The sequence below is a fragment of the Rousettus aegyptiacus genome, unplaced genomic scaffold, assembly GCF_014176215.1.
Source record: "Rousettus aegyptiacus isolate mRouAeg1 unplaced genomic scaffold, mRouAeg1.p scaffold_m13_p_19, whole genome shotgun sequence".
Classification (NCBI taxonomy): domain Eukaryota; kingdom Metazoa; phylum Chordata; class Mammalia; order Chiroptera; family Pteropodidae; genus Rousettus; species Rousettus aegyptiacus.
The window spans coordinates 3,459,202-3,483,546 of NW_023416294.1; the positions used below are offsets into that span (position 1 = coordinate 3,459,202).

Consider the following 24,345-nt stretch of genomic DNA (forward strand, 5'->3'; position numbering starts at 1 on the left):
CGGCAGTGCCCGCCTCCGTGGAGCAGAGAACAAGGGGACCCCGTGTGTATTTATCCCTAAACGTCAACCAATGGGTTGCCAGGTCCAGGGAGGAGGGACGCACCCCAGGGTGGCAGGGGCCATGCCGTGAGCCCCTGGCGCGCTCCGTGGGCTCGCGGTTTTGTGCTCACTACGCGCTCACGGGATCGCTCCTCGGAAGACGCGCCAGGCGAGAGAAGCGTCCTCGCGCCCGGTCTCCGGAACGCTCCAGCCAGCATTGGCGGCGGGCCCTGCAGACCCTGGCACTCGGGACCGAGCGTGTCCGAGGCAGCGGCCCACGCCGAGCTGATCCCAGACCCGCCCCCGGGAGCCCCGGTCCGTGCCGGCCGGCCCGCCTGCCTCTTTTCCATCCGTCAGTTCTGGGCATAGATGAGGCTCTCGGGGGGCCTCTTGGGGCCTCCCGTGTCATATGGCAGGGGCCTGTCCCACGTGTAGGAGATGGAGCTCCGCTCCCTGCGGGCCATGCCGCCCTGGCCATCAAGAGACGACGTGGCTCTTCGGGCCGCCCTCCGACGTGGCGCCCCGCGGGGGTCGGGGAGCACGTGTGCGTGCTGCTCATTGTTGGGGACCCCCCGCCTCCCCGCTCCAGGGTCCACAGAGAGGCGTCCGCGGCCCTGCGTCGCTGGAAGGGGAAGAGTGTGTCGCCGGATCTGCAACGCGCACGGGCCTCCGTCTGCGAGCCCGGCGTGCGCGTGGCACGGTCAACGTTCCCGCTTCGTGCCTTTTGCCTAGAACCACCCGATGCTCAGAAGCCACAAACTGTCAGTTTGGCTTTACACCTGTCGGTACCTGCGCCGGGCCACAGAGGACGAAATCTGACGCATGCGGAGTGCGGTATTAGAAAACGTGACGTGAAAACATAATTCCGAAAGAGCGGCAAGCGACTAGGAGGCGCGAGGGACTTTGGGGGTAACTGTTGCCCGGAATTCTTCTTTGGGAGTGTTATAGACTTTTCTTTTTCCTTTGGATAATCTGTAGAAACTAAACCTTAAAGGCTCGACTGGAATTCTTTTTTTTTTAAATTAAGACAGCTTCGTAGGAATAGTTACCTGATGATCTCAGTAGACTTTACGACTATTTTAACATTATATGAATATTACATTTAGCATTATTAATATTCTATTTAGTAGTATATTAAAAATCATGCATAGACTAAACATAAAACTTATTCCAATAGAAAAATTAAGTGACTGACAAGGTCTGCGTCACAGACGGCAAACGGTGAGACGTAAACTTCTTATAAAATGAGGCAAAAGGTGGGATAAGAAACGTTCGTGGCCAAGTAAAACTTTATGAGAACGTTGACCGCAGACCTCATCCCTGTGCACGTGAGCGAAATCCTCACGGATGTCACACATTTTTAAAACAACGAGCAACACCGGATGGAGACATTCAGGCCGGAGCAAAGACACTCACCGCTGAGCCTCGCAGGCACGTTTTTTTCCCTCAAAAGGATAATTTCACTTTTGTGTGACCTGACGTGCGATGGTTACACACACTTCCTGAGAGGCACCGTCGCCCCGAGGAGAAGAGGCGGATGTGGAGGGGCCGGCGTGGAGATAAACCAGGCTCCCGTGGCACCTGGCGACGGGTCTGTCCACGAGCCCCATTTGTATTTATTACCGCGGACCTCATGAGAACATTCTAGTAAAAGCAAGTGGTCTCCCTCCCCGTACTCTTGTTTAATTCGGTCTGTACTGACAGTTTGTGGGACAAAGATCTGTCATCATTTCTCTATCATGACAGAGATGGTGCGATGCTAACGCCGATGTAACCCTGGGCCGGGACCGAGTTTCGTTTACACCGAAAGGCCCGTCCGCCATTTCTCACGTTGAGTCAGAGTTACGCAGGGGGCGTGGGCTGCAGACGCCCTCCTCCGCCCCTCGGTCTGGTTCCCGGGGTACTTCTCCTACCCCTGCCGTCACTCCTGGCCCTCGGAAAGTTCTGGCAGCGTCACCCGAGACACGTGTGACTGGGACTTCTGTCCCCAGTCGGAGCGGCTGCCTGTTGGGGGAGGCCGGCCTGGACGGCGAGGCGAGGAAGGCGTCGGGGCCCAAGGGGGCGGGTGACGAGCCCGGAGGAAATGGGCCACCTGCAGCCCCGAGGACCGGAAGGTAAGCCCCGGAGCTGCGGTGAGAACGAAAGGAGTGCCGTGACCATCTCCCGAGCGGTCCCTCTGCCTCTGTGCAACGCGCTACGCTCGCCCGGGCAGCCACACCTGCCTTCCCCGCCCCGCGTGTCGCCGTAGCCACGTGAAGCCGCACACGGGCGTGGGCAGCTCGGACGGCTCGAACGTCTGCACGGGGCCCGTGTTCTGTGAACGCGTGCTCACCACGACCGGTGACGACGGCCCGCGGCCAGCGCCCCGAGTTTGCCCGGCGGCCGCGTCAGCCCACCTGAGAGTCTTGTTGCCATAGCACCCAGGGTCTCCGATGCCAAGGTCATCAGCCATCAGCAGGACAAAGTTGGGCCTCAACGCTGCATGGCCGTGGGCCTCCGCCAGGAAGAACAGCAGAGGCCAAAGGGTCTTCATCGTCCTGCAAAGGGCACGGAGAGAGAGAGCCAGGTGTGAGGGATGCCGGCCCCTGCCGGACCGTCCACACCCTCCTAGAGAACCTTCCTAATAATACTAATGAACGGGCTTCGTGAGTATTGCGTCCTCAGAACTCACGCAGGCAACTTAAAGGTATGTGGCTCTGCTCGCCACTCACGCGAAACACAAAGTTTTGTTTTACGAAGGAAACCTGAAAATGGCAGGAATGGGAAACAGCGCACACAGTAGCCCAGACGGGTAGGACCGAGAAGGATCAAACAGAGAAAAGCCAGGCTCCGGGTCTTAGGTAACGTCCACCGACACCCTGGCCACTCAGAGACGCACTTGGGACTACCACACTACTTTTTTTGTACGTGAAAGTCAAATCTGACCTTTTCAAATAAATTGTTTTCTTGTGATTTTACTTTTATTCTCAGTGGACCAAAAATCTGTATAAACCGACGGACGATTCTGAGAATCTCTCAGGGGATGATATATTTCTCTCCCTGTCTTTCCCCCCCGCCCCAAAAGCACAGCATTCCTATGGCCGTGCGCCCCGTTTTTAATTTGCTTCATGCAAAACTCTCACTATGAGGTGGGGAAAAGTCTCAAGAAACAGCCGGGATCAGACATGGAGCGGCTGCCTGCCCCTGAGGGACGTGTTTCTCTCCCCAGAAGCGACAGACTGACCAGTCCTTCCTCGACCTTGCTCTCCGAAAAGCTGTTGGGGCCATTAGCTCCGAGAGCGCGCAATGGCCACGGAACAGGTCTGTGGCCGAAGACGAGGGACCGTCCCCACCCCAACACGCCCCCGTCCTCAGGCGCGGTTTCTCAGGTGTGGGTGCTCCTTGGCACACACACACTCCAATTTTCTCTGCTCTGCGCGGAGGTGCAGAACTTTCTTATCGAAATCAAGCCCAGCAGGATTAAAGGCCATTCATCATGGCTAATACCTATATTAATTTCTGAATTGCCGACGGGTTTCGTTGGCTCGCTGGTACCGTGTGTCATTAATTATACCCCAAAATGTGCCCGGGGTACATATTGTCAGGTCTAGGATCAGCAATACCATCTAGCCCGATTAAGAATGTTTGGAAATTTAAGTTTCTTAGTAGCTGCTTAGAATCCCACTGCCTATAAATGATTACCGTCCAAAGTAAGCAGACCTTCTTTTTAGTTTTCCATGAGTAAGGATTAGAACAAGGTGTTTGTAAACATGCTTTAGACTATTAAAACAGAGTTAGCTGATAAAAGGACTTATACATTAAATGAAAGAGCTCCAAAATATTAACAGCATGGCACATTACCTTCCGAAAATGTGCACGGTTTCCCTTTTCCAAAAAGCAAATTATTTTTCTGAACAGCCTTAATTTGGCCAAAGGAAGAAAAGCATTCTTTTGAGTAAGGAGCTGTTCCTAAAACAGAATTATCATGAACAAGAAAGGCAAAAGGACATTTTCGCAACTCGAGATGTAATTACATCAAATTTGTTCATTAGGAGAAAATGAACCCTGGGCTTACATAACAGAAATTCTACCACAGCAACGATAATGTTCCAGATCTCTGCTTTCTGGCAAAAAAAGGCTTATTGGGAAATACAGAAAAGCCGACCATGCAAACCAGATTTTGTTTAGAGATACGCACGTTCCGTTCAACTCAAAATCAAATCCGGTTAACAGAGTGTTGTATACTACGTATCATGTTTTAAGTTCCTAAAAAAGTCATCTAACACTCAGACAGGAAAAAAAAAAAATCTGAATATGTGTTTACATAGGTGTTCCTATAGATTTAAACGCTTCATAAAAATTCACATTTCAATGTTTTCCCAAACTGTGCGAAGAAATTTTTAATGCTGCTGATTCGTTATTTTCATTCTCAATAGTTGACTCTTTTGTGGCCAGAAGTTCACGTCCAATGGCTGCCTTCTGAGACAAAACGGTGGAGATTTACCCACCCGCACATAATCATTCGTAATGATTGCGAATATTTAGTCCTAACATCCGTATGTGATGTCGCGAAGCCTTGAAAAAGTGTCATTTTGTGGAAAGCGTATCTCGTAATGCACAGACCGCCTTTCGAGATGAGAGGTGAGCTTCACGCGAAACGGCGTTTTCTCTTCCGAATTCAGAAGCAGAGGGTGCCCCGTGACGGAGAGGGGGTATGAAGAGAATCTAGGACATTCGCGAACGGGGATCGGCGACGTGGAAGACGGCCGTGAGCCCTTCCCCTCCCCTCCATTTCCCCAAGTGGTTGAAAGAGGAAGCAACGTGGAAACAGTGGTCGTTCGTTCGGGGGGTCCGGAGCTCTGTCGCTAAGGGGCGCCCGGCGTAGACGCAGCCCGCCGGCGCCCGAGGGATCACGGGCGGTGGGAAGCGACCGCATCCCTCTGCGGTCCTCCGTTTCCCCCGGGGACGCCCGTGGGCTCGCAGTGCGGTTCGCCCGCCGCGATTCCTGGGTGACGTGCCGGGGCGTATCGCGTGGCACCCCCTGCGCTTTGGCCGAGGCACCGAGGTACGTGGCGATCGCCGTCAGGGGACCATGTGAAGGGAAGCCATTCCTCGCGTCAAAAGCATCTCAGCGGGACCTCACGCTGCCGTCACAGAGATGCCGCCTGACGCCTCGAGGCTTCAGGACATTAAAACAGGACAGAGCCACCTCCGGACGGCGACTGGGCAACCTGGGGTCCCAAAGACCCGTTTGCAAGGGTCACGGGAAAGCAGGTCTCACAACTCCCTCACCGGTGGCTCCGGGCTGAGGAGGAAAGACGCTGTTGAGGAGTCGGCGTCACTGTGTCCCGTGATCTGCCCCGAAGGCCACACCGTCCTTCTGTGGACGTCCCTGTCCCCTCCCCTTTCTCAGGGACACCCACGGCCCCTGTCCGCTCAGCGGGACCCTGTGTGGGCTTCTGCCTGAGTCAGCGCGTCCCGAACGGCCGTTATTAGTGACCTCACATAAACGCATGTCTCTCTGCACGTTTCAACGTAGTAGGACGTGGACCGAGTGCCTTGTCTCTCTCCCACCTTGGTCAGGTTTCGGGGTCCCCCCCACGCACCCCGATGCCAGGCCCGGCAGCTCCTGACCTCCGCGCTCTGGGTCTCGATGGGGTCTCCCAGATCTGGGCCTCAGGTTCTGCTGAGAATTCCCGCTAACCTGCACGGCCAGGTTCTCTGCCATTGAATCTTAAACACCTGCTAGGATGTGCCGGAATGCGGCTGTGGATGGTCAATCTCTGTCTGTTTAAGACGCAGGCACAGAGTTGACGGAGTAAAGAAAAATAAAGAAGGAAAAGGATATAAAACATGAAAAAAGCAATCAGCTTTCGCTGCCAGCTGAGATGCAGAAAGCCAAAGGGTGTGCCCCCCACGCCACCCCGGAGCTCGCGACCACAAGAACTCAGCCTCACGATCATGATCACTTTTTCAATGGCGGCCAAATCTGCATCACGTCCGATTCAGCATTTCCATCTCCGTAAAGCCTACGACCCGGTGGCGTTGAGTCTGCTCACAGTGGTGCGCGCCTAGTGTCATTTCTAGCTAGTTCCGGAAACTCTTCGTCACCCCCAGAGTAAAGTCGAGCGTCCACCAAGCACGAGCCCCAACGGGGCCCTCCCCGCAGCCCCGGCCGCCAGGCCTCTGCCTTCTCCCTGCGTGGATTGGCCCATGTCACATAGACGGAATCGGAGCTGTATGTCCGCCCGTGTCTGGCGCCTTACACGGAGCACCCCGTTTTCCAGGTTCACCCGCATCGGAGCGTTTACGACCACCGGCTCCTTTTCATGGCTGAATACTACTCCATCGCCCGCGCAAGCCACGTTCTCTTTATCTGCCGATGGACTACGTGTGTTGTTCTCACTCTAGGGACGATCCGACTGGGCCTGCTACGGACATCCCTCTGCAGGATTTGTTCGAACCCTTCGTTTCAGTCTCCGGGGCGTCTGCCCAGCGGGGGGGGTGGCTGGGTCCCACGACATTCTTTAATGTTTAACTGGTGGACGAGGCGCTGGATTTTTTTTTTCCACTGGAGCGGCTCCGTGTTACCTTCTCCCCACAACGGAGAGCGCGAGTCTCGCGATTAAAACCGAAATTTTTTAAGACGCATCGGAAGGCCGAGGATGGAATCCGCCCCACGTGAGTTAGAATCCAGGATGCCATGGGCCTCGCTTGCTTTCCCCTGGGCAGAGGGACCGGGGACCCCAGGGGGAACCGCGGAGAAGGCGGGGGGCACTGGAGGGCTGTGTGGGGGGCGCGGCAGCTCAGGGGCCTGAGGAGACCCGCCCTCTGCACCCACCTGTGCACCCCACGCCGCGGGCCTTCGCGAGGTGACCGGCAGGACCCCGTAGTGGGGTCAGGAAAGGGACCGGCGGCCCCCGGGGACACTCTGCGCCTTCGTCATGGGCAGTGATGGCTGTGCGTCCCCGGCCAGGATGCGGACGTGAGGTTAACAAACTCCGGGCGAACAGAACGGAGAACAGAGAATTCCCCAGAGACCCAACCGACGGCCACACACGACACCCGTCCGGGCAGAGCCGCTCACACGAGCCGCCGGACGGGCGCAGGCGAGTGACCTTCGCTGGGGAGAGTCTCACCGAATTCAGTGTGCGCTCTTCTTGTGCACTCAGCGTCCGCCGTCTACACACACACACACACACACACACACACACAGACAAATACACACAATGTGCGTGTCAATGTGTGCCTGACGCAGGCGGCAGTGTGAGCTGTACGAATCGTAAAATGATCGGGCGCCGCCGCTGACCCCACCGCGGCAACGATCGATGCGCCCGGCGACCCATCGCGTCACTCGGGCACGTTCGCCATGAGCGCCCTCTGGATCGACATCCCCTGCAGAGTTCGTCTCTCAATCAGCGGGGTGGACGGGAAGCAGTGCAAAGCCGCCTTCGCCGGAGACGTGCCTTCGATGTGAACGCGTGCGTGACTCTCATCTCCGGAATGAAAAGTGCAGGAAGAAATCCCCGGGCCGAGCGGGGGAAGGCGCCCGGGGGGCCGCGGTGCCCCGGTCCGCCGTGCAGGGCGGCACTCTCTGATCCGAGCTGGGCGGCACCCGGCGCCGTACAGGACAAACGGCTCGTGACCGCACTCGGGCTGAGCGCTATTCCGGAAACGACCTGAGACATCCCACGTGCCGCCGAGGGCGCCTCTCCCCACAGACCGCCTGGCTCTGTGTGCTCCGTCCCGCCGGGCCATCCTGACCGAAAAAACAACATCTTCTGTAGCGCAGACCTGGCCCCGGCAAGGACTTTCATGTGCCAAGTTTGCGTGAGCGACAGGCTTATTATCACTCGCTGATGTTCTAACAAGAGCCGACCGCGAAGCTCCAAGTTCAAACAAGCAGTATGGTCACACTTGAGAAGAACACACGATTCTCCTTTGTTAATTCGCTACTAACGGCCGCTCCCTGTCTGTTAACATGGTGCCTCTGCTAACACAGACCACGGTGTCCAGCGCTCCTGGGGGCTCCGCACGTGCCCGGTTAATACCCACAGACACGCTGAGGAGACGAGGCGCATGTAGCATGATAATATCGTTCCATAAACGACCACATAATTCTTAAGAGCGCTGCCGCGGACGTTAAAGGCTTTTGAGTCCGCCCCTTACGACCGGCCTCTTCAACAGTTCCCACCGACGATGGCTGTGAATGGACTGGGAGAGGATCCTTCCGGCGTGTGCGAGCCAGGCTGCGCTCCGAAGCAGAATGAAGTCTCGGAGAGATCTCCAGCAGCGGAACGAAGGTTGAAAACCAGCCAGGGCAAAATTCAACGGAGAGACGCACGTGGTCTGCCTATTTATTCGCGAACGTGGCCACGGCACAAGGACGCCGTGAGGCTGTGGCCTGATTGTAACCGGCGACGACGTGTTAGCCGGCTGAGCGACAGGATGATGTGAACTCGCTCAGGCTGAAATGCACGCTGCTTCGGTCCGCGTGGACGGAGACCGGCTTCGGAGACAGGACAGAGAAGACGCGTCCGACTCTGCGCACGTCGGACCTCACTTGGAACACTCTCCAGTTGGGATCACCGCTGCGTTCGAGGACTGGGCACAAACGAGCTTCGCGCACAGCGCACAGACAGAGACCATCGCGTGTTAGCGACTGCGATTATGCGATCACGCGGGAGTTGGCGACATTTCGCCCAGAGCCCGGCGGGAATTACGGCTCTCTCTGAATTTGCTTGCGTGGCTGTCTTCAAAAGGGAGAAGAGATTTCGCCGTTGTCTCCGAGGACAGAGCTAGGACGGGGTCCAAAACAAGGAACAGGCTGCCTTGCACGAAGAGCTGCCAGACCACGAAAGGGCCGGCCTGTCCAGCCCCATCTTTCTCCTGCCCTGCCCGGGTGCAGAGTGAAAGGCCCCATCTGTCGGGGATTCTGCAGGCGGATTACTTCGTGGAGGACTCGGGAATTTGAACAAAATGATCAGTTTAATCCTTCCCAATCAAGAGATCAGTCACTAGCCACACTCATCATCTGAGGAATGCCGAACCGGAAATGAGAAATGAAAGCGTACCCACCAAGAGAGACGCTCCACCGCAGGGGCACCCCATCCACGGCCCCCCTCTGCACGCCGGCCCCGGCTCTGCCCGGCAGACCACGGGCGAGGTCTCCTGAGGAAACCACGCGGTAGTAGGAACATGATAATTAACAAATGATTTGGCGACCTAATTTAATGATGGGTCATTTAAATGTTTTGAAAACAGCCATAAAAGCACGTTGTATCTCGCTAATTAGCCCCATTTATAACTCCTTCTAAGGCTTCCCTGGCCGGGCTGACAGGAAATCGTTATAATCAATGGAAATTACCAAGCAACAACAGATTTTAAAAACAAGTACACAGAACGGACTTGTCGAGAGACGGCGCGGCAGCCGTGGAAAGCTGTGTCTGCTTCGCGGTGAAAAGCAGCGAGCATCCTTACGGCCTTCCGGGCATCCGCCAGGGGCAGCCTGGTCCCTGGGGGCGTGAGCCGATGGTCGGGGAACAGCAACGGCGTTCGCGGACCACCCCCTCACGGTTTCGGCATGAGCATGGGCCCCAGAGGAACCTTCTCCCCAGGAAGGAATTCCCAGCATCCTTCTCAAATACAGCGTCTCGGGGCCACGCGGCTCTGCTGCTGGGGCTCGGCCAATGGCGCGCCGTGAAGGGGTGCCCGAGGACACCCCCTCCCAGCATGCCCTTGCAAGTTTCCTCCCCGTAGCTCCACCACGGCCATGAAGTCCCACCACTGATGACCCCGAATTTCACTCAAGGCCTTGGAGGACAGTGACATCTAGAAAACGCTTTTGCCCTCTGTGTCCTGGAAATTGCTCGACTGAGAAGAATCTGCCCCCCGATACGACTCAGATAAAACTCACAAACGACCCCCACGCCAACTATCGGGGCCCGGGGCAGGCTGGGATAAGCAACCGGTCAAGAGAGGGCTGAAAGGGAGGGGCCAACAAGGGAAATATCCGAATTACAAAATGCCGAAGGATGGACAAAAAGGCATAAATTAACATCAAGGTGAAAGAGTTCCGACCTCACCAGGGATCAAAAATTAAAATTAAAACGTGGGAAATGAAAGCGGAAAACCACGGCAAAAAGGCTGTTTGTCATCTCTCTGCTTGACGAATGTCATGATATGGTAGCACCGTATCTTGGAGAGGAGCCCGTGCAGGGGGGACTCTTTCTCAGTGGCTGCGGGAGTGAAATCGGGGACGGATTTGGGGGGTACGCCCCACACTGGGCATCAGGCACCTCGACAATGTCGCGCTCGGAATGTGTGTGTCCGTTTCGAGAAATGTACCCTATGAAGACCTTGAGAGACAGTTTTTCTTTTTGTTATCGACATGTTCCTACTGACATGAGTCAGAAACTTATGAAGCTGGACTTGCAAAAAGGTGAAATAAATGACATCATAGACTGTTAGGCGGCTCTCAGAATTCTCGAGCTTTGAAGATTACTTCGTCATGAAGAAAAAGGTCGTGGCATGATTTCAGGGACGAAAACGCAGGATCTGACATTAAAGAAAGGCACCGTGATTGCAAAATTAAAAAAAAAAAATTAATGAATTTGCATACGGATCTGTAAGCTTTCTGCGATATCTATAGAGATGTGCCAATGCAGAACTAGAAAGAGACATGATATAATTTTATTTCTGGTGACTTTTGGGGGAGTTCGGGCTACTAGCGGTTTTGTGTGCTTCTTTACAGACGCTTGGATTTATCAAATCGTCGACCTATTTTTATAAACAGGGAAAAAAAAAAGCCGGCAACGTACAAATTAATCATGTTTTCTTCCTGCCCATTGAGACAGAGTCACAGTTAAATTGACGGCACTCTCGAATATGATAATTCTTGCTAATGGGACTCAAATGAACCTGGGCTTCCGTTGGGCCTGAAGACGCCCTAATTCAGACGACTTCAGTGTGATGAGCTCTGATTTTTAAATAACGACGTTCTAGCGAAGGCCGTGCAGCTGGCCCTTGTCACATAATCAGGAAAAAAGTAATGATAACATTCCCTTTTTTTAGAGGAATCTTTTTAAGTGCTTATTTTTTCTTAAGCACAAGCATGTGGGAAATGTTTAAAAAATACTTGTTGCAGAGGAGTGACGGACCAGCTCCCCGGGGGAGCGATTCCTCGTGAACCCACAGCAGCCGGTGAGACCCCCGGTCTCAGACCTCGTACCCGGCAGACCTGACGCTTATCAACCTCTATTTGCTCACTGGCACCTTGTCGGTGACATGTTTAGCAGGGGAAGAAAAAAGAAATGAGCACCAAGGTGTCCAATTAAGAGACAGAGACATCATGGGGAGAGCGATTATTGCAAACCCAGAGCACTCTGGACAGAAAAGGCCGAAGTCGAGCACGTGACCAGGATTCGTTGGCCCGTCCCAGGGAGGGGCACCACCTGCCCACAGACGACGGGGGCTCCGGTCCCCTGCCACACACGACTTGTCCCTTCCCGCAGTACATCACGGGTGGATGCCCGTCCCTGAGAGTCACACGGCAGGACAGGAAGCCTCTCCATCCACGCCGCAGGAGAAAGGCCCCTAACCTTCAGCACGGTTCCCTAAAACAACGAGGAGACCCAAACGCACATGAAGCACAGACCACCGGCTACGCAGATCGTGACCGAGAAGGCGGCATCTGGAGACCGGCGTGGATGTTGGTACAAGAGCATCCTTTCCGCGCGGGAGCCAATTGTTGTTATCACAGCGACAGGCTCGATGCTTATTTTAAAAAGCAAAGAAATAAGTAAGCAAGGAGACGCCATCCGACTCGTACACATACATTCACTGGGCATCGGATCCGCCCATATATTAGAATCTCAAATATTAGAATCTCAAAACCCACCCCCATCTCATCGGGCATGAAATACCCCTGTATCATTAAACACAATCGGCCCACTGTCTCGGGCTCAGAAGACGAACCACAAAAGTCTAAGGACTCCCGGAGACCAAAGTATGGCTATAAAAATGGAGGATTCGGGAAAAGAACCTATGTTTTCATTTGTGAACGCAGGAGGTTAGCACACTTTGACATTACATGGTAAACTTTCAGGGTGCCACCGAATTCAGAGCTGATATTAACAAAAAAACAGAAGTAGGAAGTAGCAGAGTCGTATCGGTTAAAATAGTATTTTACCGACCTCTCATCACCCACGGGTTGTCATTTTAAAATTCAAAGATAAAATCAATATAATTGCAGACGTTTGAAGGCTGTCTTCTGACACTTTGTCCCGAGACATAAATAGCATTTGAACGTGCTGTGGTATAGATTATTTCTTCATTGACTAAAAAGAAGATATTTTATACTTGAATCTACGGAGTAGACCGTCTTTCCATGGAACTCATTCTTAAAATCAAGGGTTTGATGTGGGCTTTCAACAGCAAAAAAAAAGGAAAAAAAAAATTCATCATAAACAGAACATGTCACCTGCGGTGCGCATTAAGGAATTGGCAGCTTGTCAACGACTGTCAGCCGGAGATGACTGTGAGGTGGGAAATGGCAGAAAACACACATAACTTGGTCTAAAATTCGGTCCCAGTCTGTGCAGAAAAGAAAGTCACTCGCTTCCGTCCAGAGCCTGTGGTTTCTGCCCGTGCGTGGGATCCTGGGCGGGCGGCTACGGCAGAGACAACCTGGAAGGGGTTTTCGAGTTCGCTCGCTGCATGTGGCAAAGAGGAAGACAGAAATGCCAGACAGGTCACGGGAGGCGGAACCAGCTCGGAAAGGAGATCGTTTTTTTCTACGTAACCTTTGCTTTTTTAATTAAAATCTGAGAAACATCGTCGGCTGTCAACAGCCACATGACACGGGCGGCCTGGTTCGAATTCCGCGTCCCGCGCCTGTCGGGGACACAGCAGGCGGAGGCCGTGGTCGGGATGGGCCGTGGCGTCCCGCACGCACAGAGGGCGCACGATTCCGGCCGGGTCATCGGCGCCGCGCAGAAGTCACCGCCGGATGCTCCGGAATTGCAGACCAGACAACGGCGTGCGGAGCCCGAAGCAGGAGGCGTCACCTCACTGGGGGCCGGTGAGGGCAGACGGCGGCTGGGGTAGGGGCCCTGAGGGGAGGAGACAGGCTCCTGCGGGAGTCTGTAAGATAAGCAGACGCCTACAGGGCAGGGGAGGTCGGGGCAGCAGAGGCCGGAGAGGTGGCCGAAGCCCCGCGACGAAGCCCCTCCCAGCCCCGGCCACAGAACTCCGCCTGCCTTCCCTCCAGGGGGGGCTCATGGAGACTCCGACCAGGACGATGGCAGAATAAGGCCAGGGTTTGGAGACGGTGCCCCCGGCTCCTCGTGGCCGGAGGGGCCTTGACGGATGCACACACCACGAGGCGGCCTGTGCACTGGACGTGCGCGAGGTGAAGACAGCTCGGCCCAGGTGTGCTGGGGACAGGTGTGCCGGGGACAGGTGTGCCGGAGGACGAGAGACCAAGGAGGGGCAAACGCCGAGGCACTTCGGACGCTTCTCATTAGAGGCCTTGAGTGTAAACGTTACGTCCTCCGAGACGACCCAGGTGTCCCTCTCTTTTTAGTCACAGAATCCTCTGTCCGAAAGAAAGGCCAGTCGAGGTGAAAATCTGCAAAAAGTGGGTGGAATCACCCCGGACTCCATTCCCGGCCTAGGTCCAAGGAGGCGTCCAGCAGCGGCCAGACGGGCCCCGTGGGTCGAGCAGTGCTTACGAGTCCAACACTCTCCGCGTTGTCACTGGAACGGACGTAAAGCCCGCGGGCTCCGCGTGTGGCGACGTCCTCACTTAAACGCAACGCCTTCCTCCTTGGGCGTTTTGGAAAACGTAGATCAAAAGGATGATTCTAAATTTCCGAAGCCGGGCCCCACTCGTCGGGAAGCAGAAGGGGCTTCGTGAGCTCTGCCTTACCGCCGAGACCCACGGCTCGGACACACTGTGCAGGGACAAGTGTGGAAAGGGGGCCCAGAAGGGACCGCGGTTTATACGCGGTCCGCGGCGGCTCCCGAACTGCCGTGCGACTCTTCCCTCGGGGGAAGAAAGCGCGAGCTTCGGCGGCCGGGGAGGTGACAGGAATTCCCGGAGACGCGTTCCGAAGGCGCCTCTTGACAAGAGCCTGCCACGGGCTGCCCACGCCTCGGAGAAGCCACGCGGGGACAGGCCTAACGAAAGCCGTCTTTACAGTGACAGGGATGACCGGCCGCCAAGTGCAACTCACGGCCGTGCGATGCGGCGAGCCGTCGTGGACGGGGCCAGCGCGGTATCGTGACCGGTCACGACGGGGCCAGCGCGGCACGCGGCCTCGTCACGAATGCGACCGCAGAGAGGCAAGGCGACTTGCCACAAACGGGACGGGCTACGATGGGCGTCACGCCCAGCACCGGCGCCCGCTGCACGCAGAGGCCGGGGCCCCCTGCCCCTCATGAGCCGGCCCCCCGTGAGGCTCTACACACGAATGCCATGCAACAAGACCATTTCCTCGCCCAGAGGCAGCGAAATAAAACTTCACGTATATTTGCACCCCCAACTTTTTCTTTTTTTTTTTTTTTGCAGGCGGGTGAATTCTCAAACTCTCAACAAACAGACGGCGTCACTCGTGTGGACGATAAAACAGAAAGGAAGGGACGAGCCAAGTCAAGATGGCAGCGTGGTGGCCGCCGAGGGGGACGGGGCGGGCGGAGGCGGAAGAAGGGACTCGGAGAGCCCGCGCGCCGGGCACACGCGGCGCCCCGAAAGCGTCCGCGCGAAACTCATGCTGTCTCCGCAGCCCGCGCCGCCCCCGTCGACGGCACTAAAAACGATCGAAACAGGTGAAAAAGTCAGAAGGAGCGCAGCTGCGTGACACTCGTCCACGTGGGTCTCACGGCCGTTCACAGCCCGTCGCGTCTGGCCACCCGTGTCCGTGGCCGCGGGCGCCGGTGTGCACACACACACACACACACACACTTATGCATAGTTATATTTTTTCTACATCGGCTCATTAAGAAAGGACAAGGCACGGGGCCGTATTTCTGCACGATGATGTTTCCTGGTGAGTTGCGCAGATTTTGACACCTCGCCCCCTCAATCGTCCGGCACGCGTCAACGCAAATAAAGACGCTCTCTTCCAACTCCAGGAAGTGGACACCGAGATCGATTCCGTCCACGCATCTCCTAGACCGGGGGTCCCCAATTCCGGTACCGGTCCGTGGCCTGTGGGGAACCAGGCTGCAGAGCGCCAGGTGAGCGGCGGGCAGGTGAGCGGAGCTCCTTCCGTACCTGCAGCCGCTCCCCAGCGCCTCAGCCCTGCCTCAGATCCTCAGGCGTTAGACTCTCATAGGACCACCGGTCCCTGGGCCCTGAAAGGCTGGGGACCGCTGTCCTAGACAGCCCCCAAATAATTGTAGTACCTGGTTCTTTCTTCCAACCCGGGGCCCGTTCACGATTCAGGTATGGTTGTGATGCTTCTTAGTTTTCTAAAACCTGAAACAGTCCTCGGAGCGGTCTCTGTGTTTCACGACACTCATGTTTTTGGTAGCATCAAGGTCGCTGGTCTTAGGCAACGTGGCACGTTCTCGATTACTCTGCGCACATGCTCAGGGTGACCCTCTCTGGCATGGACATCGGCCAGGTACGTCTACGTCCTCGTAACCTCCCGCCGGGAGGCGCACGACACCAAGGCCCCCACACGGATCCTCACTCGCTCAAGAGGACATCCTCCCCATCGCTCCAATCTCTCTCAGGATTTCCCTCGTAACGAACCTCCTCTGCTGCTCCGCCTCTGAGACGCGTAACCTGCTCGCCACCGTTTGTCCGGGCGGGATTATCCTGACCCCAGAAGGTGCTTATCGGCATGGGTATTTGCCGCCGCGAAATACCCTTATAAAGGATTTCAACTGCACTTACAGAACCTTTTCATCATCGTAAAGGATTAAGATAAATGACTGTCTACTCTACTATATGCCAAAGCCGAATAAGCCACTAGGCTGCCACCAGGTCAAACAAAACGGCATCCCGTAACAAGAAAAGCTCCTTTTCTTTCTTTCTTTTTTTTTTAGTTCATAAAAAAACTCATTTGACTATTACTACAGTTTTTTTTTCCGAGGGGGGTGGGGGGGAACAATGTTAGAAATGGCGGAGAGAAGGGAAAGGCCTTTTCCTGACGGATCTACACAGTCTCCGCCCAACTCCGCCGGCAGAGGGACAGACGGAGCTCCACCCGCCGCCCTGGACAGCCTGGCACTCCGAACCGCCAAGCTCACACGGACGCACACGTGCGGGACTCGTGTGCCGATGGCGGCTCCCCGGACCCGTGTGGAGAGCGTCGTCCTTCGGTATCTAGAAACAGAGAGACCGCGGACCCCCGAAAGACCCCCGCCTCCCATCAGCACACGGAGGTCGTACACAGCGAATGCTGTCGCACCGTCTCGTGGATTAATCATGAGCCTTCTCGGCCTCGTGCTTTCGCTCTGGCTACTGAGTCCTTTCATGTTCTCCCGAGCTCTTCTAGCTGGTCTGTAAAATGTCGATCTGCTCTCTAGACTAAAACGACCCCTCACCCCCCAAAAATAAAAGTACTCAAAGCTTTTCTCTGCAAACTGTACGCTGGGTTTCTAAAGGAATAAAAAAAATAAAAAATAAAAATAAAACTCTCCTTAGCAGGTGCTTAAGGCTTCGAAAGCTGCGTCAGAAATCAAAGCTGATTCCCGCATTAACGAGAACGGTGGGAAATAAAGTATTCTATAAAACCCTCGCCAAGTGTGTGTCTGAAACAGAAGAGAGACACACAATCGTCTTAAAGAACAAATTACAGAAATCGCAATAGAAAATGACTCTGGTAAGCAGCTCAGCCTAGAAAAGAAATACGAGCAGAGGCCGTGAGGTCCCCCACAGCCCCTCTGGCGGGAGGGGCCGGCCCCGGGGCTTAAGCAGAAGGAAATATCCCGAAAGGTCGAAAGGTCGCAGCCTTTTGTCCTCTTTCGTTCTCATGCTAAATCGGACCCCTCCGAGTAAAAGACCACGGAATGTCCTAGAAGGAAGGAGACTGAGAGAAAGTCACAGTCCCACAGAGTGGGGCTCCTCCGCTCCGGTGCCAGTGCGGCCGGTGGCTGTTCCCTTTGGGGACCATCCCGGCCCCTCGTCCCCGGCATCCGGCCACTAGATGCCGGGAGCAAAGCCCGTGAGAGCCATAAAAGCCCCGGAAACTCCAGACTTTGCCCTGTTCCTCCCCGCCCCAGGGGACTGCCCTGAGCGAGGTCACCGGAAGTGTCCCCAAAGCAAGGTCTTCCTTTGCTCTCCACAGCCCTCCTGGGAGGTGGAGAGCCAGGGTCCACAGCCCGGGTCCCCAGACGCTGCCGCATGGCTCCCCCGCTGGGAGACTTCCTGCACCCCGTCTTCCCTGAACGTGTCTCTGTGCCCTCGACTGTGAGTCTGCCGCTCCCGGGGGACAGGGGATCATCTGACAGGAGATATCACAGCGGCAGAGAGAGAGCCACAGAGACGTGGCCTCTTCTGCGACGGGCTTCTCCCCGCTCCGTCTGCCAGGGCTGCTCGGCCGCCTCACGCATTCTGCGCCCCGACAGCGCACACGCCCACCTCCACGGGGCGCTGGGGCGGGGACGCCCCTCCCGCAGGGCTCGGCCTGCTCCTTGCCGCACCTGCCGACTCGGAAAAGCCGCTGCGATCGCCAGGCGCGCCGCGAGCCTCCGCACTCCGCCGCGGCTTCGTGGCGCCGATGCTTCCGCTGGGGCCAACTCCCAGGTCCAGCGTACGCATCGAGCCGCGAATAAAGCCCACCCCCGAGTCCCGCACAGGTCACGGGGCACCGCTCATCGAGCCAGTTGGCATGGCCCGGGGGACCCACAGGACCTGCGGCCAGCGGACGGCATTGTCGGGGCGAAGGTACGCACGTGGCCGTTCCTTACACTCACACGGATAAGGATCTGCAGACGGCTCGGGCGTCGTCTTCAAAAGGTGTTAAGTTACGGAGGCCGCCACGGGCCGGGCAGCAAGGCGAGTGGCTCTCAGCAGGGACAATCTGGGGACATCAAGCTCGTCCTGTGAATTCATTCGCAAGAAGAACATGTACCAGATATGTACATGCTGAGGTGCCTAGAGGATTCCTCTTCCTGTTTGTTTCTCCTAGATCCGGGGTCCCTAGGCCCCCCGTGGACCGGTGGACCGGTTCCGGTCCGTGGCCTGTGAGGAGCCGGGCTGCACAGCAGGACCTGGGCGGTGGGCGAGCGAGCGAAGCTTCCTCTGCGTCCACAGCCGCCCCCCAGCGCCGGCATCACCGCCTCAGATCCACCTCAGATCACCGGGCGTTAGATGCTCATAGGGGCACCAGTCCCTGGGGCCACCCAGGTTGGGGACAGCTGCTTAAATGACTCCCCGGTATCTGCAAGTCAGTCACCAGGCTGCACCTCGCAGACGCCCCACCTCTTGACCCAACGCAAAGCAACTATATTTCCCCGTCGTCGATGATCACAGGACTTCTTCTCCCCTCCTGGTAGCCATCAGCCCTATTTGCAAAAAAACATATTTCTTTGGCATCTTTTTTATCTTGTAACTGTCCTTCCCACGGGCTGTAGGATCTCGAGGGCAGGGTCCATGTGTTGCCCACGGCGAGTTCTCGATCAATACTTTCTAGGATTGTCCCCCCTGTCTGAATCTGATCTTGGGAGCCAAGTGGGAAATTTTAGTTTGTATTTTTAAATCCTTGGAAAAAACAGAATATTCTGCCACATGTGAAGAGTGCACGTGACTCACGCTTTGGTGTCCGTAAACAAACTATACTAGAACGGAACCTTATCTGACGTGACCTAGGGCCTCTTCTGTGCTCTAGGGTCAGAGGTCGGCGCTCGAGACGACAATATTTATCCGGAAAAGCCAAAAATGCTTACACCTGGCCACTTACGGAAAGTCTGCCAACCTCTGCTCTGCAGCCCGACACGTGAATTAAAAATGAACTCAGGAAAAACCCAATAAGATGATTTTGACCCTATTGAAAAAAATATGTCGTTTCTAAGCGCTTACATTTAGACAAACACTAGCGCCCACCTCGAAATAATGCACGAACGTCTAAATCTATTCTTTATGCTTTTAAAACACGAAGCATACTCCTGCCCGGTAAATACCCGTCACAGCAGGACCCCGCGGGAGAGAAAAATGACTGGTGTATAGGTTTCTGTCCACGTGGATCTTGCTTTCTGGGAGTTAAGCTCCCAGCAACAATTTCTTAGGGTCAGTCAGTGCGCGGAAACGTTATTTTCCCCCAGAGATGGCATTTGGAACTGCAATCAATCCTCATATCCAGTCCCTGTGGAAATGGAATGCAGTATTGTCACTGTGGGTCCCGCACCTGCCACTTTAGGAAGGACAGAGCCACCCGGCAGGGTCCCCTCTCCTGTCCCTTCCCCGTGACCTTGTACGGCAAGACCGGGATCCTAGGGGCCTGGAGATGGGCAGCCGGGCAACCCCAGCAAAGAACCAAATCCCCATTTTCCTTCCTCCCGCCTACAGCGTTTATTTCCAGAAAACGGACTTGCAGGTCCTGTCGGCATGGAGGCCCTCAGACCCTCGTGTGATGGTCTGTGTTCGCTCCCTCAGGTGGACAAGGACGAAGGGACCAAGTCACACTGCCGAGCGCAGCAGCCCGGCCGCCGGGGACCGCGGCCGCAGACACACGGCCGCACAAAGCAGGATGCGAAAGCCCGTCCTCAAAAGACGTTTCTCCGCGCGATGCCGGCGCGGCTCTCGGCCAGCGTGATTCTCTGTCACGGGCGCCTCCAGGCAGGTCCTGCAGGCCTCTCTGGCTGTCGCAGTTGGGTGGGTGCCCCTGGCACCCACTGGGCAGAGGCCAAGGACGGGCCGGCACGGCGCCCACCGCAAAGCAGCGGCCCTGGCACCCCGCACCGCGAAGCACGAGCCGGCCCCGGGGGGCAGCGCCCCGACGCAGAATCGGCGCCGCGGACCCTGGGCCGCTCGGTCGTCGCTCAAGCGGGAGGGATCGCGGGGGAACGGGGCACGCGCGGCCCCCGCCGGCCGCGCACACGCGTGTACACGCGTGGCTCCCGACACGATGCGTCATGCGAAGTGCGGTCGCCCAAGAGGAGGACGGCGGGAGGCGAGGGGGCCCCGGCCTCCCGGCGAGGGCCCTGGACCGCAACGCGCCCGCAGGATGAGAAGCCGTCACCCCGCGTCGGCACAGCTTCTGCTCCCCGCCTCTGAGGACGACGACCGTCACCTGCTGGCTCCTTTTTCCTACTGTCCTTCTTCCCGTCGTTCTCCTGCCCTGTCCAAACCACCGTGACGTAAGGACCGGGTGAGACGGCGTCCAGCACACCTCGCACTCGACTCTGAGATACAGGACGCCCCGGGCACCGACGTGGTTCATGGAAATCCTCTTGCGCCGGGCAGCGAAACCCACCGCGGATGGACCAACAGGGCTGGCCCCAGGCGCGATGGCTGTGTCGTGACCTCAGGGTTCATCGCACCAGGAGCATGTTCAACGGTTGAAAACATCCCCGTGTAACCGTGAGAAGATGAAGACCCAGCATGCGCCGCCCAGCATGGCGTGTGACTGCGGGGTGCCCCAGAGGACTCCTGCATGAAGAAGGTGGTAATCAAACAGGAAAGGCGCGCTATTGAAGTCTGGTTTGCCGCGAGGTCACCGGTCAGCCCGGTGTGTCTGGGACCAAGAGGTTCCAGTTCTCAAACGGGGAGAGTCCCAGGCACGTTGGAACCCTGCTCGCTCACGGATGGTCACACGGCATCCTGGCCAGCGGGGGCACGGAAGGCAGCTGTGTGCATGAACGCCCAGCTTGACTGAGAGAATTCAGGGAGCTTAGAGGGAGTGCCCGGTAGAAAGCGTCCCGCGGACATGAACAAGCAGGGCGCGCGTTGAGGACTTTGAAGAGAGAACGTCCTTGCTGGACGCCTCACTGGGAGTCGGCATTGTGCGGGTGTCAGGTGACAACTGGGGGCTTCGCCATCCTGTCCCAGAGCCGACCGTTGTGTGTGTGTGGCCAACGCCGCTGAGAACGAGGTCCGTCTTTGGCACTCGCGCGTGGTCAAGGCGAGCCGCCCTTCCCGGGGTGATGTTATCCACCGTCGGCCGCGGCCCAGGGACGGTGTCCGGCCCCTCCCTGCCTTGAAGCCAGAGGAGTCCGAGAGCTACGCCCATCTCCACGCCTCCCTCTGACGTGGGTGAAGGCTCTGTGGTGACGATATGAGCGATCGACTCCTCCCTCTCCCTAGCCCCCCTTTGCTGACTCCCCCAAGTGTCGACCCCCCAAGAATTCACCTGGCCAAACCACTCGTGAACACGGACCTTGTCCCAGGACTATTTCTTGGTCCTCAAGCTCAGACAACAGCTGATGAAACTTCAGTCCTGAGTACATAGACGGGGCTGACCAAAGCGCCCCCCCTTTTGCCACCAAGCTAAGATCCTACAGAAAACATCACACACACTGGGAAAGAGGCTTCGGGCTCAGGTCGATGACCCTGCGTGTGGCAAGGCTTTGGGCAGAAGCAAGACAGTGCGGTCAGTGCTGCTGGAAAGGCCGATAGCCAACTTGACGGATACAGGGACTCAGTTTATCTAGTCGTCACCGTGGAAATATGAAGAATTCTCTAAGAAATATTTTGTGAGCAGTTCAGAGCCGCATAGCATCGCCAGGCAAACAAAGGCGCACGGAAACTATACAAGGAGACAGTTTGCGGCAGGCGCTCGCACACGCCTCTCGCGAAGCGTGATCCCTCGGGCACTTCTTTGCGCCTAAGTGTTTAATCTGTCCTACGGCCTTTTGGCCAAGGAATCGTGTGTCCCACGAAGACCAGCCACACATTGTTTTCATTTTTCTGTGTGCTGTCTGCTGATGACCACGAGGATAATGGTCAGAACCACAGCACTGTGAACATCCGTGGAAAAAAAACTAAAAACATTCCATGGGACTGAGCTCGGCAACCTGTGCCCTGAGGGACTTGGGAGCCAAGCCCAGGTCCCCCCCATCCCACCTCCCCCGTTTTGGTCAATGAAGTGTGCCTGGAACACAGCCCAGCCCAACCCTGTACGTGCTATGAACGGCTGGTTTCTCTCCACAATCTCAGGGGCGACCCCGTGATCTGCGAAGCCCATGCTGTTAGCCATGTGGCCCTATGCAGACAGTGCTGGCCAACCCCTGACCTACGTATGGTCACGCCGTGTGACCTGTCAGCTGTTGGCCCCGAGAATGAGAGACTGTGGCTCAGTCAGAGAGAGACTGCTCAGAGAGAAGCCTGCGTTGACAAGAGAGAAGACAACGAAATAATTATTTCGAAAGGTCATTTTTCTGCATTACCATTTCGTCCCTGGAGAATCACGTGCTCTGACCATCCTCCCACGGCCAATGGCCGGACGTGAGAAGGAAGATGTAGCCTCCTCTCCAAGCACTCAGAGATCGCGCACGTATATGGCGCGAACTGTACGCGTCTTTTATCCTGAATTCGCCTATATCCGACGCTTTCCTTAGAAATCGGGGCACTGACGGATGATCTATCATCAGTGGATATTACCACATAAACACACTGCACACAAATCCTTACCGCGCCGTGGTCCTCACGGCTCCCACTGGGAGGAACGTTCGTTCGCTTTTCTGCGGGAATATTAATGTGTTTGATTACTGAGTGCAGCTCTCACCTGCGGAGTGCGTCTTCGGAGATTAGGCAAAGGCATACATCATCTTTCCAAAACATGCACAACGCCGAATCCCAACGCACGGCTGCCCGCAAGGGCTTCGGAAAAGCCACGGCGGGTGTCCACTGCATTCAGCACACGTCGAGCGCTTGTGGCGCCCGCGATTGGGGAAACGCTGGGGATCTAAGGCAGACGAGGGCTAAGGATCGCTCTACCGGATGAGGCAGGTGAAGCCCCCATCCACCGGCGGCCCTGTCCTGCAGACGCACATTTTTTAAATGGCGCTCGGAGAAGAGAAAGCCGCCAAGAAACACTGGATTTCTCCATTTGACGCGCTGGACACTCCGTCGTGCGGCTGGGAGGCTGCGTTGCCTTCGAATGCGTTATCGAACATGCCGGCGTTTTTAGTCCTGGAATCCAATTATAACAAAGCAGGCTTTATGCCTGAAATACAGCCGAGTGTGAATTTATGACACCCGACAATTTCCTTCACTCAGCTCAACACGATAATGTTGACCCGATGAGGGAAAAAGAATTTCAGGCACAGAATTATTATTATTATTATTATTATTTTGCCATGGGGATAAAGTTCCAATGTTGCCAAGTTTTTTCAAAATCGGACAACTTTTGTCTTACTTGTGGAGTTGCTCGTTTGGCTGGCTTTGGACGGCACGGTTGTTGCTGCTTGAATCTGTACTGTAATTCGTACGTATATACTTTCCAAAGGGAGTCGGTGACGATATTTCGAAGGGAAGGCTACGTTTGATTATGATCACACGCATCCCACGCCATGCGAACGTCTCTGTTTGCGAGACTGCATTGGCGGCGAGCTTCGCACGGCCCCTCGCCCGGGCCGTGAGCCGCGGGAGCTGGCCGACCCCCTCGCGTGGACGGAGCCGTAGGTCGGTGCCCGTTCCTGTCCTGTGAGTCATTACCCGTGTAACCGCTGGGGCCAGACAGCCGGATTCCCCCAGGCCTGGCTGCGTCCTTGCTGGTCCAGCGTCCGAAGGGCCGTGTGCGGCCTCAGACAGAGCTGGGGAGGTCTCGCGAAACACTGGCTGGATTTAGGTCTCAAATTAGTTCTGCGATGAGTTCTGCAAGTTTCTCCCGGGGAGCTGTGAGCAGTCTCAGGGTTAACTGTTTGTGTAACACGGGCTTGGAAACGAGCCGTGCTCGGGGCTTCTTATACATGTCGACGTCTGTAAAGACGGCGACGTGAAAATGAGACGGACCCCGACGTGTGCAGACACACGGTCGCCAGCAGCCCGGATGCCCCGCGGCCGCGAGACGTGCCTCTCTGAGCTCCGCCTCCACGCTCCACGCTCACGCGGAGCCGCCCCTGAGCGACTGCCCGCCACCTCCCCTCCGTAAGCGTCAGCCTATGAGGACAAGGGCCATACGGGGCTCGGGGTCCACACGGCTGCGGCATAAGCTCGTCTCACCTTTACTAATTACACCTGCAGCTGTCCCCCCAAAAGGCCACATTCTGGCGTCCTGGGAGTTACCTGCTTTGGGGAGCCACCATTTACCCTCAGGTAAAGACCCTTCTTTAGGCATGTTTGGGGGTCCAGTCTCCAGCCCAGCGTCCTGGAGCACAGGGCGGTGGCGGGTGGCCGGAAGCTAACGCTGATCTGGAAACAACCTTCTTTTCTCA

General features: G+C 56.2%; 1 protein-coding gene across 4 annotated transcripts in view; it reads right to left on the bottom strand.

Moving 5' to 3' along the window:
• The window catches only part of STS (steroid sulfatase), a 96,461-nt gene that overhangs the window by 49,837 nt on the left and 22,279 nt on the right, over positions 1-24,345 (bottom strand). For all 4 annotated transcript variants that reach the window (XM_016123774.2, XM_016123772.2, XM_016123773.2 and 1 more), the window contains exon 2: positions 2,436-2,576. In XM_016123774.2, coding sequence (XP_015979260.2) covers positions 2,436-2,572 — 137 coding nt within the window. In that variant the 5' untranslated portion in view covers positions 2,573-2,576. The remainder of the gene's footprint in view (positions 1-2,435; positions 2,577-24,345) is intronic.